At 35.6% G+C, this 17,675-nt stretch overlaps 1 protein-coding gene across 1 annotated transcript; it reads right to left on the bottom strand.

The window, feature by feature from the left end:
• Positions 1–8,375: 8,375 nt before the first annotated feature.
• On the bottom strand, positions 8,376–10,281 carry dpm3 (dolichyl-phosphate mannosyltransferase subunit 3, regulatory). Its single transcript, XM_051136944.1, has 2 exons — positions 9,952–10,281; positions 8,376–9,485 (listed from the first exon to the last, which is right to left on the bottom strand). Exon 2 carries the CDS (start codon positions 9,430–9,432, stop codon positions 9,154–9,156), a length of 279 nt encoding a protein of 92 aa, XP_050992901.1. The 5' UTR covers positions 9,433–9,485; positions 9,952–10,281; the 3' UTR covers positions 8,376–9,153.
• Between the last annotated feature and the right edge of the window lie 7,394 nt (positions 10,282–17,675).

Below are 17,675 nucleotides of genomic sequence, written 5' to 3'. Positions count from 1 at the left end.
ATTGTCACCATCTCTTTCTCTATGGCAGCATCTCATTTTCTCTTTCTCTTCATTTCTTTCAGCCTCCGTTCTTCGTTTACCTTCCCTAAAGCTCTCTCTTTTTTCTCTCTCTCTGTCCGTCTCTCTGTGTCTGTCTCTGTCTCCTACACACTATTGTTCCTCCCTTCCTCCTGCTCATCTCCAGAGGCCTTTCTTTTCTTTTCTTTTTTACTTCTTTTTTATGGCTGTGACCGTAAAAGCAGCTGTCACACTGCAGACTGGTTTCGCAGCTCACACCCTGACCGTGTGTTTTCAGAGCTTTGACCCTCCGACTGTAAATCAGCCCCTCTCTTAACCGTTTGACCTCCTCTCAAGAGTTTAGGGAGTTTAAAGAGAATAAGTGGCACTTCACTAGAGGACTTTTGCTTTAAATAGTCATTATTGCTAAAGAGAAACCACAGAGTCAGTCGAACGAGCGACAAAAGGACAACAACAGGAGCCATATGAAAAATTATGTCTGGAGACAAAGAGCTCAGTAGGATGTGGAAAAAACCACATCTGTTTAGGTAGAGATAGCAAAAAGAAGTTCTTACAAATTCTAAATAATATCATATCATACAAATTCTAAGTAATATCATTTATGCAATTTTTAATTATATTAATATAATTTATAACTAATTTCTCATTTTAATTTCTGTTAGACTTCCATTTAAATGCAAATTTCACTTTACAAACTCAACGGATGAGTCAACAGTTTTCTGTGCATGTAATTCCACAAATATTTTTCATTTTAAAAAAGAAATGCATTGAATTGAATGAACTTCAACTGCAGTGTCAAAGAGACTAAAAAAACACAAGGGCCAAGATTTCTCCCTCCTTCCTGTATATTATTCATCTCACATCTGGAAAAAATGTTGGCCCTCTCTTATCAGACTTTTAATGTCTCCTGAAGTTTGAGAATGTTACTTAGGTATTTTTCTATTTGCAAGATAAGTTGGTCCTGCACATCTGTTTCTATGCTTTATGATAAATATGTTAAGCTTTTGTCCTTGAGCTACAAATACACACACACACACAAACCTTGATCAAGAAATATGCTTAGTATGTTTTATCCTTGCACAAGTTGGGGCGAATACTGTGGCTTTGTATCCCATTTCTGTTATTCATCTGATAAAACGTTCTGTAAAAGACAAAACATTCATTAGATGATAACACACTCCATTCATTATTATTTAAATGCCTCTACAATCACAACAGGAAGCTTGATGAAAGCCACAAACCATACCAGGAAGTATATGTTGAAATCAATGCAGGCTGCTGATATAGGTGTTTTGTCTAATATCACATTCGCTTATTCTCATATTCAGTCATCGGTGGAGGAAGCAGGTTGGAGAACAGCAGCTACTTGTCTGGACACAGCATGTGCATCATGGGGAGAGAAATATGACACAAGTCTTCCTCAGACGGCATATGTCTCATACTGTTATCCAACATTAATGGGGGTGGGAGAAACTCTGTACATGAATGATGATATCAATGTGGAGGCAGAGAGGATCAGCTCTTTATGCAGGTATGTATTTTTAAGAATTATGTGTGTGTCATTGAAGGAGTCAGGGTTGCCAGGTTTTCACAACAAAACCCTCCCAAATGCAACTCACAATTAGCCCAAAAGTAGCCCAGTTGTGTTTTGAGGGGGGTCCCCTGTTAAAAAAACATGTTTCAGAGGGTAAAATTTTTTTTGGTAAAATTATCATTCCAGGGGCTAAATATTATGTTATTGGGGTCACTTCAACATGAAAAACAACCCCTGGCAACAGTGTTAAAATAGCTCAATTTCACAGGAAAACCACAGACTTTTCAACACTGCAGTCATTTTGACACGACTTATTAAATCATGAAATCAAAACTGAAGTTTTTTAGCATGAATATGTTAGCAAGGTTATCTTTAAAGGAACACTCCACTTTTTTAAAAAATAGGTTCATTTTCCACCTCCCCTAGAGTTAAACAGTTGAGTTTTACAGTTTTCGAATCCATTCAACTGATCTCCGGGTCTGGCGGTAACACTTCTAGCATAGCTTAGCATAGATCATTGAATACGATCAGACCGTTAGCATCTCACTCAAAAATGACCAAAGAGTTTCGATATTTTTCCTATTTAAAACTTGACTCTTCTATAGTTACATCGTGTACAAAGACGGATGAAAAACGAAAAGGTGCGATTTTCCAGGTGCTACCGCCAGAGCCGGGTGAATGGATTCGAAAACGGTAAAACTCAACTGTTTAACTCTAGGGGGAGTTGGACAATGAGCCTATTTTCAAAAAAAGTGGAGTGTTCCTTTAAGCCAGTGTGCATCAAAACAATGACAAAATTTTCATTCAAAAACTTACAGTCTCTAACTTCCACCAGTATGTATATCAATGATTTTGATGACATCACCCTGCACTTTAGCTTCTCATCAAACTTTCTGTCCAATCAAATTCTCTCTACAATCTGAAGCGTCCCACCCCCCTACACTATAAATAGACGCTGAAGCTGTGGCTGAAATCAATAGCATAGCGCTGATCCCCAATTGTAATTGTTAGAATGGTCACGGATCAGCGATCTCCACGTAAAACTTATCGTGCAGACCAAAGTCATAGAGACTTGAAACTTGGAGGGATGATAGTACTCACACCACCTACAATGTGACCAAGGCTCACCCCAATTGGCCTGACGGGGGCGCTACAGTGAACAAAAGTATGAAATTGTTCATAACTCCTAAACCATCAGTCACAGGCTCAAGTGTCTTATGTCGTTGGAATCCTTTGCTCACGCTGGATAAAATGCATGATACTGGCAAAATTTTCAGGTATTTCACCATTTTTGAATAACCTACTTTTGCGAACTAGTCCTAGGTTTTTCGCCCAATCGGAACCAAACCAGTGCAGAAAGATTGTCTGGAGAGTGAATATCAAAAACTATCGATTAAAAGTTGAACTTTCGACCATTACAAAGGGACAGCAAAACATATAACTCCCGAACGGAATGAGATATCTCCTTCAAACTCAGAACACTTATGTAGGACCTTAATCTGAGGTCACAGGAAAAAAATCACAGAGTTTGGCCACTTGGTGGTGCTATAAGAGGGAAAAAAACAAAAATGTCTATAACTGCGCAACCATTTGTCCTATCAACAAAAAATCAGTGTGCACGGTCTTGAAATTTGAAAGAAATCAGCCACTGGGGGCAATAATGCATTTTTCTAGGGTGTAAACAACTGTACAATATGTTGTTTGGTTTTTTGCACACAGCAGGTGCGAACCACAGCAAGCGCTATAATAGTCATAAACGTAAAAAAAAAAAAAAAAAAACATAATATTTCTATGGTAAATTACCTGGATTTGGTGGGTACAGCCTTGCTAAACAATATGCCTTTCTCCTTACATGATCAAATGCCTTCACTGCTTGCAGCTATATTTTTAATGTATTATCTTAATTATGAGCACACTGGTTTGTAGTGCAGTTTTACCGTTTACTGCATGTTGTTATTCTTCTCGTTATTTCCCTATAGCGGCTAACGAACCAAAAGTCGTCTCACTCATAAGCTTATTTCCACATTAAAGAAAAGGGTGGATTGGTCATTTAAAAAGGGGGTGGGGCTATATATATACATATTTTTTATTTTCTTATTATTATTATTATTATTTTCTATTTCTAAGTAGTTGCCTACCTTTACCACAATTGTTGCATGGATTGGCAGCTGAATAATCAGTTAAAATCAGCTTTAAAACTTCATCAATAAATTGTGCAACAATTCTGTTATTTTAATTTCTTAGTATAAAACGTAAGGTAAAGCACAGGCTTACACCAAATGTCATCTGACCTCGATTTCACAATCTTTAGATGAAGTTGAGATAACTGGAGAAATTGGGAAATCTTATTTTTGACCTCATTTGGCCTTAAAAGCAGATAGCTCAGTGAATCTTGAGTAAACATGGTACAATTCCAGGAAGATATGATTTCTAAAACAAAACAAAAAAAAAAAATAAAGTTATGATGGCCTCATGAGTAATCTTTCTTTGTGTGCACTGAGTAAAACCTGGATTTCTTAGGTTTTTCTTTGAATTCATTGGGGATTGAGTACAAGCAAATATACTGACATATTTAAAAAAAAAAAAAAAAAAAAAACACTTCATTCTTTTTACTGTTGAATCCTATTTCAAAGACACAAAGCCAAACCCAGAGACATACTATAACCAGTCCAACAATATCAGAAAAGTGAATGCATAAACCCCATAATTATTATCAGGCAGTTTAAACAACAAAGATTGTCATGCAGCTTCTCAGGATGGGGTCTGGGGCCGCCGCATCTAGATTTTAGCTATGCTTGATGGATTGAACATAAATTCTTGTTCAGACAATGAAAACGTGATTGAATTTCAAGCTATGCTTGCCATAAATTTCAGAAGAAACCAACCACGATACTACTTTTGAAAGCACAGACAAAACTGCTGATAGCCTCCAGCCAATTTTCTGGCCAATTTCTGTTTAAACGTTCATTTTGTAATTTTAAAACAAAATAATAATAATAATAATAAAGACTTTGATTAAAAGGTGGAAATAAGTTTCACTTAAACCAAAACCATAAACACTACCAGGATTTTGATCAGGCATTTTAATAAGCTATTGAGTCAAGCATATAACAAAACTCTTGTGGTGAACACCAACTGAATGTATTAATTTTATAGGACCTATTATCTTCTACATACTCTTAGATGGTCTCTACTGGTTTCTGTCCTAATAAAGGCATATTTGGATATTGACGTATTGGTCACAGAGAAAGAAAGCTGGAATTGTTCCACAGTCTCAGATTCTTTGACAAACACACCTTGCTAGCACATGTTACTTAAACAGTGAGCTAATTAGCTTAAACAATAAGGTTTACATTCACTGAAGTGCATACCTTTAGAGGAGGTAAAGTTTTCAGGCATTACTCTACACTTCCACTCATTTTCCATCTTTTTTACATTCGTATTTATTTTAACAAGACTCTAGAGAAAGTTTGGCACTGGCACTTCAGATAGGATTTCTCTTTGTTCATATGTTGGCAGCACACTACTTAGACAGTTTAGGCCATTCAGACATTTGGTGTGCTTGGAGTTTTACTGAATGTCATTTCAAGTCGACATGGAAGCAAAATTGATGCTATTTACATTATCGATACACATTCCCGATTCTATTGTGTATGATTCATCAGTGCATGTTATTCTAAATGAGAAATAATGTTTGTCTTTGTAATCTTTGTAATCAAAATGTAATAACTCACAAATTTCCGTTTTGCCTGACATAACTTTGGCTGTATGTGTTATCGGAAAATGTTAACTGATAGCCAGATAGCTATTGTTTTATTTTTCATAGCTATTTTCCTCGAAATTTGACAAGAAGACTTAATTATAATTAAGACTTAATTAATAAATAATTTGTATTTATTAATTATTTTTTAAATATTTTGTTAAATGAAACACCATTCTGTGATCAAATACAATAGCATTCATACATTTCTCTTCTTAAATGTCCAGATCTGTTTTTTGGGTCACTGTTGGTTTAAGTTAGAACCACGTATTCAATCTAAATGAGGCACATACAGTTCATTCTCCCAACAATAACAGACTAGAAGAAGTATCGCGTTGCATAACAGACAAATGTGAAGTATGGGGCATAAAGGTCTCTTGACGTACAACAGCAGCATGACCTGTCTTATATTTCGCAAAATGTGCCGCCTCTAACCCCTAAAGGCGGTTGAAACAGGTCAGCTGAGATAAATGTGCCTGTTTTTAAGCCAAGTTGCACAAAATGTTTCTTTCAGTGATAATAATCAGTCTTTAAAAAACCAACAGTGAAAATAACAATCATTAATTCTGTATACTAGCATCTAATGACTGTTGAACTTTATACATTTTTTTAATTTAAAGAAAAAGTTCACTAAAAAATGAAGATTTACTCACCCTCATGTTGTTCTAAATCCGTATTTTCGTTCCTCAGTGGAACAAAAAGGGGATGTTTAATGCATGTTTGTTTTTCACTTGTTTGCTTTAAGCATACCCAGGCTGACAATGCCTACATTTCAGAGAGATTTATTGATCAGGACCAGAAAATTACCACGGTGCAGAAAGCAAAGCCTGCAATTTTCTTCTCAATAATGGGTCATTGAATCAGATCATTGAATTTTTCTTAATTCAAGCGTAGAAATTTCTCTGCAATACAAATCATTTGCTTTGTTTCTCAGCTGTTTAAACTGCATCTCAAAGCATAAACATGGTGTTAATCATTCTGTGGTTGCAGGAGAAAATGCTGATGCTGTTCTCTCATATGCTACTATGGGTTTGTGAAAAACAGGCCTTAACTAACAACAGCTTGTAGGAGGCTGCAGGGGGTGACATCAGAGATTTGAACAGGAGCCAATCAGCAGTCAGGCAGAGCCTCGTCCTACAAGAAAACTGCAAACTTATGAAAAATCTCCTTTTTTCTTGTTCTGCAAACAGGTATAGGCCTGTTCACAGGGGCTACAGGGCTTTAAAAATGATGGTTACAAGAGCCTACGTTAAGGCTGAAGAGAACGAATGCGCTTTGCTTGCCAAAAACACCAGATTAATTCAGCACTATATACAGCGCCCGTGTACACTTAGTGGCTTTGGGATTAGTGTTTCAAGAGCCAACACATGGACGTGGATCACATTTCAGTATTTATGTGCACAGAAGTTCATTTTTTGAGATCAGAATCTATGGCAGAGTACAGCAGAGCAAAAATTCAACACAACTGAGAATAAATCGCACTGTATTTTGTATCAAACATTCATTTTCATCATGTGGAATGTCTGAGGAAACAATAAAAATAGGCTTTTTCAACACACAGTGGCTTTTTATGTTGAAAGCCAGTTTCCACCACTGAACGAAAAATAAAAAATGTAATTGCGACTTTCTATCTCACAATTCTGACTTTTTTTCTCGCAACTGCGAGTTTACGTCTTGAATTTTTTCTCAGAATTGTGTGATACAAACTTTTTCTCAGAGGGTTTGCACTTGCGTTATGTTTTGGTCAGTTACCCGGATGTGCGGCCATATTGGAGATACTCGGATGTAAACAACAGCATGGATTGCACGATAAATGTACTACTGAATACATTGTTCTGCTAATTTATGCTGTCTAAACCACGGAAAAAACAAGTGGAAGTTGCTAAATCATATAGAGAAGGACTTCGTAAGAAAAAAGGCAGAATATTTTGACAAACTAAAGTTAATAGGTGGTAAAGATACATACGAGCAGTATTAATTCAGATATTAGCCTAATATTTCACCAACCTGACTGGAAATTGTAAGAACAAACACGAATGTTGTCAAGATTCTTGCCCTGGACAATCTGGTTTAGTTTGGCCAACCACAAATGCCCTTTGTTCCTCAGACAATTTTTTTGCAGGCTTCATGATTTGTTTTTGGCAGTCTATAGTACTCCAAATTGTTTTTCCAGTCCGCCGAGTATAATACAGCCCAAACATGACAAAAATTGACCATTTTCAGCAGCAATAATCAGCAAAATATTAATGTTTTGTTCAATTCAGTGCCGCTGTTTTAATAAATAATGCTACCTGTCAGATTGTGCTACCAGCATTGTGTTTTTCATACTGTAATGTTATGTTTAGGGTTGAGGTAGGTGTACACGTTAATAAAGCCTCACACAATATTAATATCATGCTGGAAGCAAAATCTGATAGGTAGCATTTTTCGCTGTCGAATTATGCTACCATCTGTTTTAATGGGAGGTAGCAAAATCTGACAGGGTAGCACAAATTGTCAGAACACCGCCAATATGGTTAATAGATGACGTGTCATGAAAACACTCTATTCTGACTTTCTCTTTTTTCTCAGAGCTATCAGCTCACAATTGCAAGTCATAAAGTCCAGTTTTGAGGGGAAAAAAGACTGATATGTTCTCAGAATTCCAAGTTATAAACTCACAATCCTGACTTTATAACTTAATTGTGAGTTTATATCACGCAATTATGACATATTTCTCAAAATTGCGGGTTTATATCTCAGAATTCTGAATTAAAAATAACAATTGTAAGTTTATATCTCACAATTCTGAGAAGAAAAATCTGAATTGTAAGTTTGTATCACGCAATTCTGCGAAAAAAAAGTCACAACTGCAAAAAAAAATAAATATATATATATATATATATATATTAGAAACGTCGGATGTAACGGAAAACACACGTATTAAGTGAAGAGACTGTTTTATTCTTACCTGTGTGGTCCTAAAAATATTCATACATTCGGCAAACTTCGCGACGCTAGAGTCGTTATTTGTAAACGCGTCACATGCTGCTTTCATCCAATCACTGATACTGACATCGCAAATAAGTTTAAACCGGGGTTTAATGTAGAATGTACAGTGTGAATCGCAGTCTTATGTTTAAAAAAAACTGCATTGCGTTTACCTGGTGTTTAAAATTACGCAGGGTTATTTAGGCCCTTTATTTTAATAAAGACCCGTTCAAATTAAATGGTTTAACATACAGTGCTTTAAAGTACTTGTATTCCAATTACAACAAAAAATTGCTCAGAACCTTAATTTAAGGTAGAAAGGACAAAAGTTTGTGGCCTTAACACAGTCCCAACATTTCATATTTTAAATCAAAATTCCATTCCACATAGTTTGATTTACTGAAACGCTGCCCTTGTGCAAGAGCAAATCTACACAGCGGGTTTGTTTCTAAGTCTGACTAAGAATTCTGACTCTGCTAAAAACAACTGGTTCGAAAAAAGCTGTATTCATTCCCTGGCCAATGCAAATACACACACTCTGGAGGCTGTACAGAAATAGCACCACTCTCCATTGACAATACGTGCATGTGCCTGTAATGTTTAAAATAAGATTGTCATAACTCTGAAAATAGATCATTCACAGGTGTGCAGGTGTTTACATTTCAAACTATTATTTACATCATGTTGAAAATAGACTTGAACAAAGCTGGACAGGTCTGAGCTGCAGTTTTGAGTGAATATCGTCGTACAGACATCAGTGTAGAGGAAAATATTGGGCACAAAGTAAACAGAAACAACGAGACTCTGTTCGCATTTGTATATGAATAAAAAACAACAGTGGCTGCATGTGAGAAACAGTAAGATGTAATTCTCACATCTTCAGTCCCTTCTTCTTTAAATCCTCTTTGGCTTCTTTTATTTGTGCTTTCAACTCTTTGGCCGCATCCTCACAGTCATTAAATGTGGCCACACGGTAGCCGACAGTTGCCAGTGAATAACACCCAAACGCCACCAGCAGATATACAGGCATTGGCCATGCCAGCTCTCTATACTGGGGAGGCAACTGCAAATCAAGGAGGTCAAAGGTAACGAGTCCCCATGCCATGCCGATCAGCGACACACCAAGAAGCCACTCCAGAAGCTTGGTCATTGCGCTGAAGATTGTGGGACGGTGAAGGGCAAAATTATAACTGAAGAATCCACCTGTAAGAATAAATATGTTTCTGTTTCACATATTATGCTTCATTGTAGGACACACACTCACTGTAAAGCATAATTCATTTTAAAAAGGCACAAAACACTGTATGAAATAAAAACATACATATTTATATATCTATAATAAATTTTCAAGCAACCAATTAATGAAATACATTTGATTAAAAGTGACAATCACAATTTACACTGCTAGTTTGATAAATCGGATGATAAAGAAATTATAAATATTACAAAAAACAATCGTAAATACACCACTGTTGATTAATATTGGCATTGATCCTCACTCGTATTGAGCAGCTAGCACGAATGCTAACGATTACAGTGTGTTTACAATAAAATCTGACAAAGAATGCTAAACGCAGGCAATATTTTATCTTATTAACAATGATCAGATCGTAAACCTTATAAACGCACATTGAAAATACACTGGTAATATAAAAATAAACTCTCTTACCCGCTGTTCAAAGCCAGCTCACCACTTCCAGAATAATAACGCAGGTTGATGACGTAGTAAGCCGAAAAGCATTATGGAACATGCAGTGTACATCAGAGTCCTGCAGTACAAATACTACAAGACAAAATTCAACTAACCTATTTTTAAGCCTGTTTTTTTTAACAGTCTGTTTGTCTCTTTAATATTAAATGAAAAGAACAAAAGGAGTAAAAGATGTATTTTTTATAATAAATAATTTGCAATAATATTTATGAAGGTTTGGAGCTTTTTTTTCATTCATTTTCCTTTAAAATATCTTTAAATACAGCCCATCAATCAATTAACACATAGTTTTACGTCTATTAAACCACGTTTCCCTGAAGTGGGATTCAGTCATTTATATGTACTGCTGGCAGGAAATGAAACGCCTGCACGGTATCAGTCTGAAGCTGTTTTTGTCTCTCTGTGTCTCTCGCTGTTGGCGGCTTGGCGCAGTTCAGTGTCTTGTGGATGCCGCGGGTGACATCCGCCCATTCAGTGCACAGAACAGAAGCGAGTCCGTGACCCATCACACCCCTTCACCAGCCAAAAAGGTATAAACATCATTCACAGACAGCACTGAGACTCCTGAAAAACATCACCACCACAGCAAACGCGGGGTTATTCTTAGTTATGTTTACACTTGTCAGCAAGTGTCTCTTTCAATACTGCAAGTGGCTGTAAAGAAGAAATGTAGCAAAATATGGCATTTGTGAGAGGGTTTGGCTTTGGCAGCTTTCAGTCAACTGTTATGTGCAGTGCTACCTTCATTTCAGTAAGACTATTATTACTAAATATTTAAAAGCATAAATAATCTATTTATCGTTCTGTCATTCTATCTATCTATCTATCTATCTCGTTCTGTTGTTTATCTATCTATCTATCTATATCGTTCTGTTGTTTATCTATCTATCTATCTATCTATCTATCGTTCTATCATTCTATCTATCTCTATTGTTTTATCATTCTATCTCTATTGTTCTATCATTCTATTCGATCATACTATCGATTGTTCTATCGTTCTATCCACCCTTCTGTCTGTCACTCTATCATCTATCATTCTCTTTCTCAATCTATCTATAATCTATCGTTATTTTATTATATCTGTCTGTCTATCTATCTGTCTATCTATATCATTCTGTCGCTCTATCTATCATTCTATCATTCTATCTCTATTGTTCTATCATTCTATCAATCAATCATACTATAAATTGTTCTATTGTTCTATCCACCCTTCTGTCTGTCACTCTATCATCTGTCATTCTCTCTCTATCTATCTATCTGTCTGTCTGTCTTTCTATCTATCTATCATCTATCGTTATATCTATATATATGTCTTTCGTTCTATTGTTCTAACGTTCTATCGTTCTATCGTTCTATCATTCTATCATCTATCTATCTATCTCTATCTATATCGTTCTGTCGTTCTATCATCTATCTGTCTATCTATCTGTCTATCTAGCTAGCTATCTAGCTAATCTATCTATCATTCTTCCATCTATCTATCTATCTATTTATCTGTCTGTCTAGCTAGCTAGCTAGCTAGCTAATCTATCTATCGTTCTGCTATTCTATTATCTATCTATCATCTATCTATCTAGCTATCTATCTATCTATCTATCTATCTATCTATATCATTCTGTCGTTCTATCATCTATCTATCTATCTATGTATCTATCTGTCTAGCTAGCTATCTAGCTAATCTATCTATCGTTCTGCTATTCTATTATCTATCTATCTATCATCTATCTATCTATCTATCTATCTATCTCTATCTATATCGTTCTATCATCTATCTATCTATCTATCTATCTATCTATCTGTCTAGCTGTCTAGCTAGCTATCTAGCTAATCTATCTATCGTTCTTCTATCTATCTATCTATCTATCTATCTATATCGTTCTGTCGTTCTATCATCTGTCTATCTATCTATCTATATCGTTCTGTCGTTCTATCATCTATCTATCTGTCTGTCTAGCTATCTATCTAGCTAATCTATCGTTCTATCTATCTATCTATCTCTATCTATATCGTTCTGTCGTTCTGTCATCTATCTATCGTTCTATCTATCATTCTATCTATCTCTATCATTCTATCAGTCGATCATACTATCGATTGTTCTGTCATTCTGTCCACCCTTCTGTCTGTCATTCTATCATCTATCATTATCTCTCTCTCTCTCTCTCTCTCTCTCTCTCTCTCTATCTATCTATCTATCTATCGTTCTATCATTCTATCTCTATTTTTCTATCATTCTGTCATACTATCATCTGTCTGTATCGTTCTGTCGTTCATCTATCTATCATCTATCTATCTATCTGTCTATCTATCTATCTATCATCAGAACAGTAATCACTGTGATTCTTCTCGTAATCTGTGATTATTTACTGCCTGGGCGTTTGCGTAGGAGTACGTGTTCAGTGAGCAGAACGTACACGAAGCGCAGTGGGAAAAAAGCAAGTTGGCCGTTCACAGTGTTTGAGACTGCCAGTCCCCGGCTCTCCAGCTCAGGAAACCTGTGATCCAGCAGAGAGCAGTTGGCAGACACAACAGAACAGGCTGCACTGAGACGGAGGGGGTGATGGAGGGAGCGAGGGTGTGAAGAGAACAACACTGAGAACTTAAAGAATGAGATGAGAAGATGAAGGTCAGGTTTGGGACAGGAACACAACTCTTAAAAACATTCTGCAGTGGCATCAGGCTGCATGTAAATGCTTTTTTGTTTCTAAGTAGGAACTTTGTGTTCATAAACTGGATGCTTCTGTGGTAAAATGACAGAGAGAATGTGGAGAAATAGTGACCATTGGCAGCTGAATGAGAGGAGGGGCTGCTGGGTTTGGTGAGGAGCGTTACAGGTGCAGACTGGTCAGCCGTTGACCTTAATGGTGCATTAAATCCAGATGCTTAAATAGCTTACATGCTTAAACCCTGGTCTCCTGCCACCACCCAGCGAGAACAGATCTGCACTCAGAATCTGAGTGTGTGTTTGGGTAGGTTTACTTAGCTACGCTTTGGGTCCAAAATGATCCCCATACGTGCTCTAAATTGGACAAAGGCTTATTTTGAGGGCATGCAAGGACATCCACAGTTGGAAAAAACTGTTAGTAGATAAAGTAGCAGATACGTATGGGGTATTTTTTTTAATGTTTTGAAAGAAATCTATATATTCACCAAGGCTGCATATATTTGCTTAAACTACAGTGAAACTGTAATATTGTAAAATATTATTGCAATTTAAAATAATTGTTTTATATTTCAGTATAAAATGTCATTTATTCCTGTGATGTTAAGCTGAATTTACAGGATCATTACTCCAGTCTTCAGTGTCATGCAATCCTTCAGAAAATAACCTTAAAATACGCTGATTTGCTGCTCAAGAAACTTCTTAATATTATCAGTGTTGCAAACAGTTGTGCTGATTAATATTTTACATTTTAAGGTTACATTCTTTGATGAACAGAAAGTTCAAGAGAACAGCAGAAAATGTACCTTCATTCAGGGTTTAAAAAGCACAGTGGACAGCGCATGGCTCCAGTGCGAGCCTCTAGGATGGGGCAGACAAAATATGATTTAAAGGGAACAATTGCAGATAAGTGTGTTTATGAGTGAGAGAGAGAAAGAGAGGGAGGGAGACAATAGCGCCTGCCTCAAAAAAACAGGAACCCTCTGTTTCCTGTGCCTGAGATCTCGGTCTACTCTCTTTTTCACACGCATAATCAGGGCAAGACTGACCATCTGAGTTCATGCAGTGACAATTTATTTTGTTGTACAAATTGCATGAAGAAATTACGTTATTCAAAAGCAACAATAATGCATCATGGTGGTGCATTCTGAAGCAGGTGTATTGCTCAAAGGGATCTGAACACACCCATACCGTAAGAATTCAAGTCAATGTGACTTATTTTCTTTGCAATAACATGCACTGATGAATCATTCACAAGAAGATTAGGAACGTGCATTAAGAAAGTAAGCAGGGGCAGTTTTGATTTCATGTTGATTTGAAACTTGTGTGTCTGGTTTGTTGCACACCATTTGTGCTGCATGAATGATGCCACAAATTGTGCAGCTAGTTATAGAGAGGTGTGCTTTTCAAAGCAATTGTGCCTGGCGCATTATAAAAACAAATCCCATAAACTAACACAATCGAGAAATCACTTATAACACCTTAGCAACTGCATAGAAACATGCTTAAACGCACTCAAAACATCATAAATTTCTTTTAAAATGTGAAATTGTGACACTTATTACATTTGGCTCCTGTTACATTTTTAAATATTTTAACTGATCTAACATACAGATGTGATTTTGATGGAATGTATCTATGCTATTCGGAGTCAACCTGGCTGGTTCTGCTGACATTTTCCAGTATCTGTGTATGTTGGAGGAATGGTTCCATTATTCTTGTCTTCAGTCTCAAAGCCATTCCTCAGTTAGGCTCAGTCTTTGCCAAGTCCTGACACGGACGGTCAAGATGTCTTAGCCGTGGGTGTTTGGTCAGAGCTTTGATCTCCTGTGCAGTGGGTTTTTGGGCATTTTGTTGATAGTTTTTCATACAAGTCAAACGCTTCATTAATGAAGACAACTGAGCAAGGGACAGCTGGACTCATAAATATTCACTGTATGGGGGAAATATAAACAGCATAAATTCTAAGCTGACGTTGAGTGCCTAAATACAAAGTCAGAAGGTGTATGTGAGTCTAAGCAAGGGATTTGTGCCCTTCCTGTCAAAGTCCACCTGTTTCTGCTTCTGCCGTGGAAAAAGACCAGAGACAAAAAGGATGGAAAGAAAGACATATGGAAACAGGAATGTGCTTTTCTCAATCATCCATGTCAGCAGTTCTATGGTCTATTTTCGATTCTCACCATGCATACGTTTCTGCACAATTACAGTATTTCTACATGATAAGTAAAACATCTCTTATGAAGTATTCATATTATGAAGCGTTTTTTCTTATAAATTTTATATATACACTACCAGTCAAAAGTTTTTGAACAGTACGATTTTTAAGGTTTTTAAAGAAGTCACTTCTGCTCATTTAAAATAACTGTTTTTTTTTAATATATTTAAAAATGTAATTTATTCCTGTGATTTCAAACCTGAACTTTTAGCATCATTACTCCAGTCACATGATCTTTCAGAAGTCATTCTAATATTCTGATTTGCTGCTCAAAAACATAAATGTAGCGTTTTGTAACATTACAAATGTCTTTATCATCAACGGATCAATTTAACACATCCTTGCTAAATAAAAGTATTAATTTCTATAATTTCTTAAAAAAAAAAAAATACTGACTCCAAGTTTTTGAATGGTATAGTGTCCTAAAAAATGTACATGTAACCAAATATTGATGATAATAATAATAAATGTTTCTTGAACAGCAAATCAGAATATTAGAATGATTTCTGAAGGATCATGTGACACTGAAGACTGGAGTAATGATGCTAAATATTCAGCTTTACATCACAGGAATAAATTATATTTAAAAAAATATTAAAATAGAAAACCACTATTTTTAATTGCAATAATATTTCACAATATTACAGTTTTTTTCTGTATTTTTAATCAAATGCAGCCTTGATAAGCAAAAAAAGTCTTTAAAAAACATAAAAAACTTACTGTTCAAATTAAACTGATCAAAAGTTAAGTTATTTTAAAATAAATGCTGTTCCTTTTAACTCGGTATTCTTAAAAAAAATCATATCAGTTTCCAAATATGTTTTTAACATTGATAATAGAAAGAATTTTACCTTTGACATCACAGAAATAAATTCACAAAATTAAAAAAAAAGTCACAAAATTAATAAAATAAATGCACCCTTGATGAGCATTAGAGGCTTATTTCTAAAACTATAAAAACAATATATATATATATATATACAGTAACATAGCAGAAAATTAAATAACAAATTGCCATAATGAATCATAAGACCACAAAATGTTCCCAGAAAATAGATTTTTTAAAAACAGGAAATACTACTTCCATTTCGCAGACACATTTTATGCCTAACGACTGGCTCAACATCTGTACAGAAATAATTTATCTGTCTCAGCAATATTTTTGTGTCCTGCTCTTTAAAAACATCCCTTTATGAAGGCTTGATTTTACCTAGCTATGTTCAATTTTCAAGAGTATAACAGTTTGGAGAAAACGGCTCTTCAAAACAAAAGAGCACCTGGTGCTGGTATAAAAAAAAATAAATAACTGCAACAGATTTTTTAAAATTAAAAATAGCTGGAGTCCTTGTAATGCGTCAGTTTATGTTTTGAACTGAGATGACATTGAATTTCTAAAATATAAACATATGTACTGTAAATGTTTGTGTATAAGACTCCTCACAGAGCATTGTTTCATACTGAGATAAATACTGCATTCAAGGACTTTTATTGTTTTTACTGTTTGTTTTTGGTGAAACTGGTCAGTCTATGTATGTTAGCAACAGCATAATGGCATACTACTGAAGTATGCATGCCATATGTACAGTGCGTCTGTATATAACTCTCAGATGACATATATTAAACTTGACAGTGCTTACTTGTTGCATTGCTCTAAGAATGGTCAATGAAAACCTCTGTTTGAAATTACATTGATGTTGCATCTTTAAACCTAGCTGGGATATGACGGCTATAGGTATGGTATTGAAATACAGCTTAGCAGCATACTAAAAATCAATCACTTTGCATACTGTGTACTCTTTTGTAAACTATTGTCACTGCGTAAGTGCTACATGAGCTTAAGTCATTCTGCTCTAGTGTAAAAACGAGTGTACTTGAACCAGTCAGATGACAGTATGAAATGCTTTTGTGTATTAGAGCGCTGAAGACTTGTGGAATCACTTTGAATTGCAAATGTTTTAAATCTGCGTCATTCTGAGCTTACAAACACATCTATGAAAGCATATGTTTGCATATTTGATCTCTGTAGGAGTCCCAGAGTGTCACTTGAGCATGTAAAATGCCCCAGAGAGCAGTTTTATATTGTTATTGACTATAACTCGATATGACAGCATGTCTATTGAGAGTTCTTTTCTTCTGGCCATTTCACGCAGAACGAACAAAACTACAGGCTTCCTATGTGACATGCATTGGGGCAGGAAACGCTCGGGGCTCATACAAATCCTTTTAGAAGGAACATCTCATTCTTAGATGCTATAGGCCAATCATCTGATTCCATTACTTAGCGGCTCTGTGTGAGCTTCATGCCAGGTCTCTGTTCCCTCTCAAAACTCATGCCATGTCTGTGTGGTCCAGGTTTATGAAGCCTGCTTTTTATAAAACAATAAACTAGACACTGTCATATTTATTTTAACAAGGACAATTCTGGCCCATCCCCATGTTTTGTTTGGCATGAGCTCGCGCCGACCCAGAAAGTGACATTAAAATGGAAAAGACGAGTTGGGAAAATATGCTCAACAGAAGTGAAATGGAATGAAAAGAAAAATCTTTGACCAGAAACTATTCAGGAAAATATGCTAGTCTGAAATCAATGTGCTGGGTGGCATTTGGCCATTAAAATACAAGAAATGAAAATGAAAATATTATGAATATTACAAATGTAATATAAACACTTTATATGAATATTTAATTATAACAATGAAAACAATTGTTTATTATTATTATGTTTAATTTTCATAATATTTTTGACAAATTGCATAAATATCCGAACATATTATGAATATTAAAATGTGTGTATGTATGTATGTATGT

The sequence above is a fragment of the Labeo rohita genome, chromosome 19 (genome assembly GCF_022985175.1).
Source record: "Labeo rohita strain BAU-BD-2019 chromosome 19, IGBB_LRoh.1.0, whole genome shotgun sequence".
In the NCBI taxonomy this organism is placed as follows: domain Eukaryota; kingdom Metazoa; phylum Chordata; class Actinopteri; order Cypriniformes; family Cyprinidae; genus Labeo; species Labeo rohita.
Note: the sequence above shows the minus strand (reverse complement) of the source record. Positions and strands in the feature narration are given on the sequence as shown.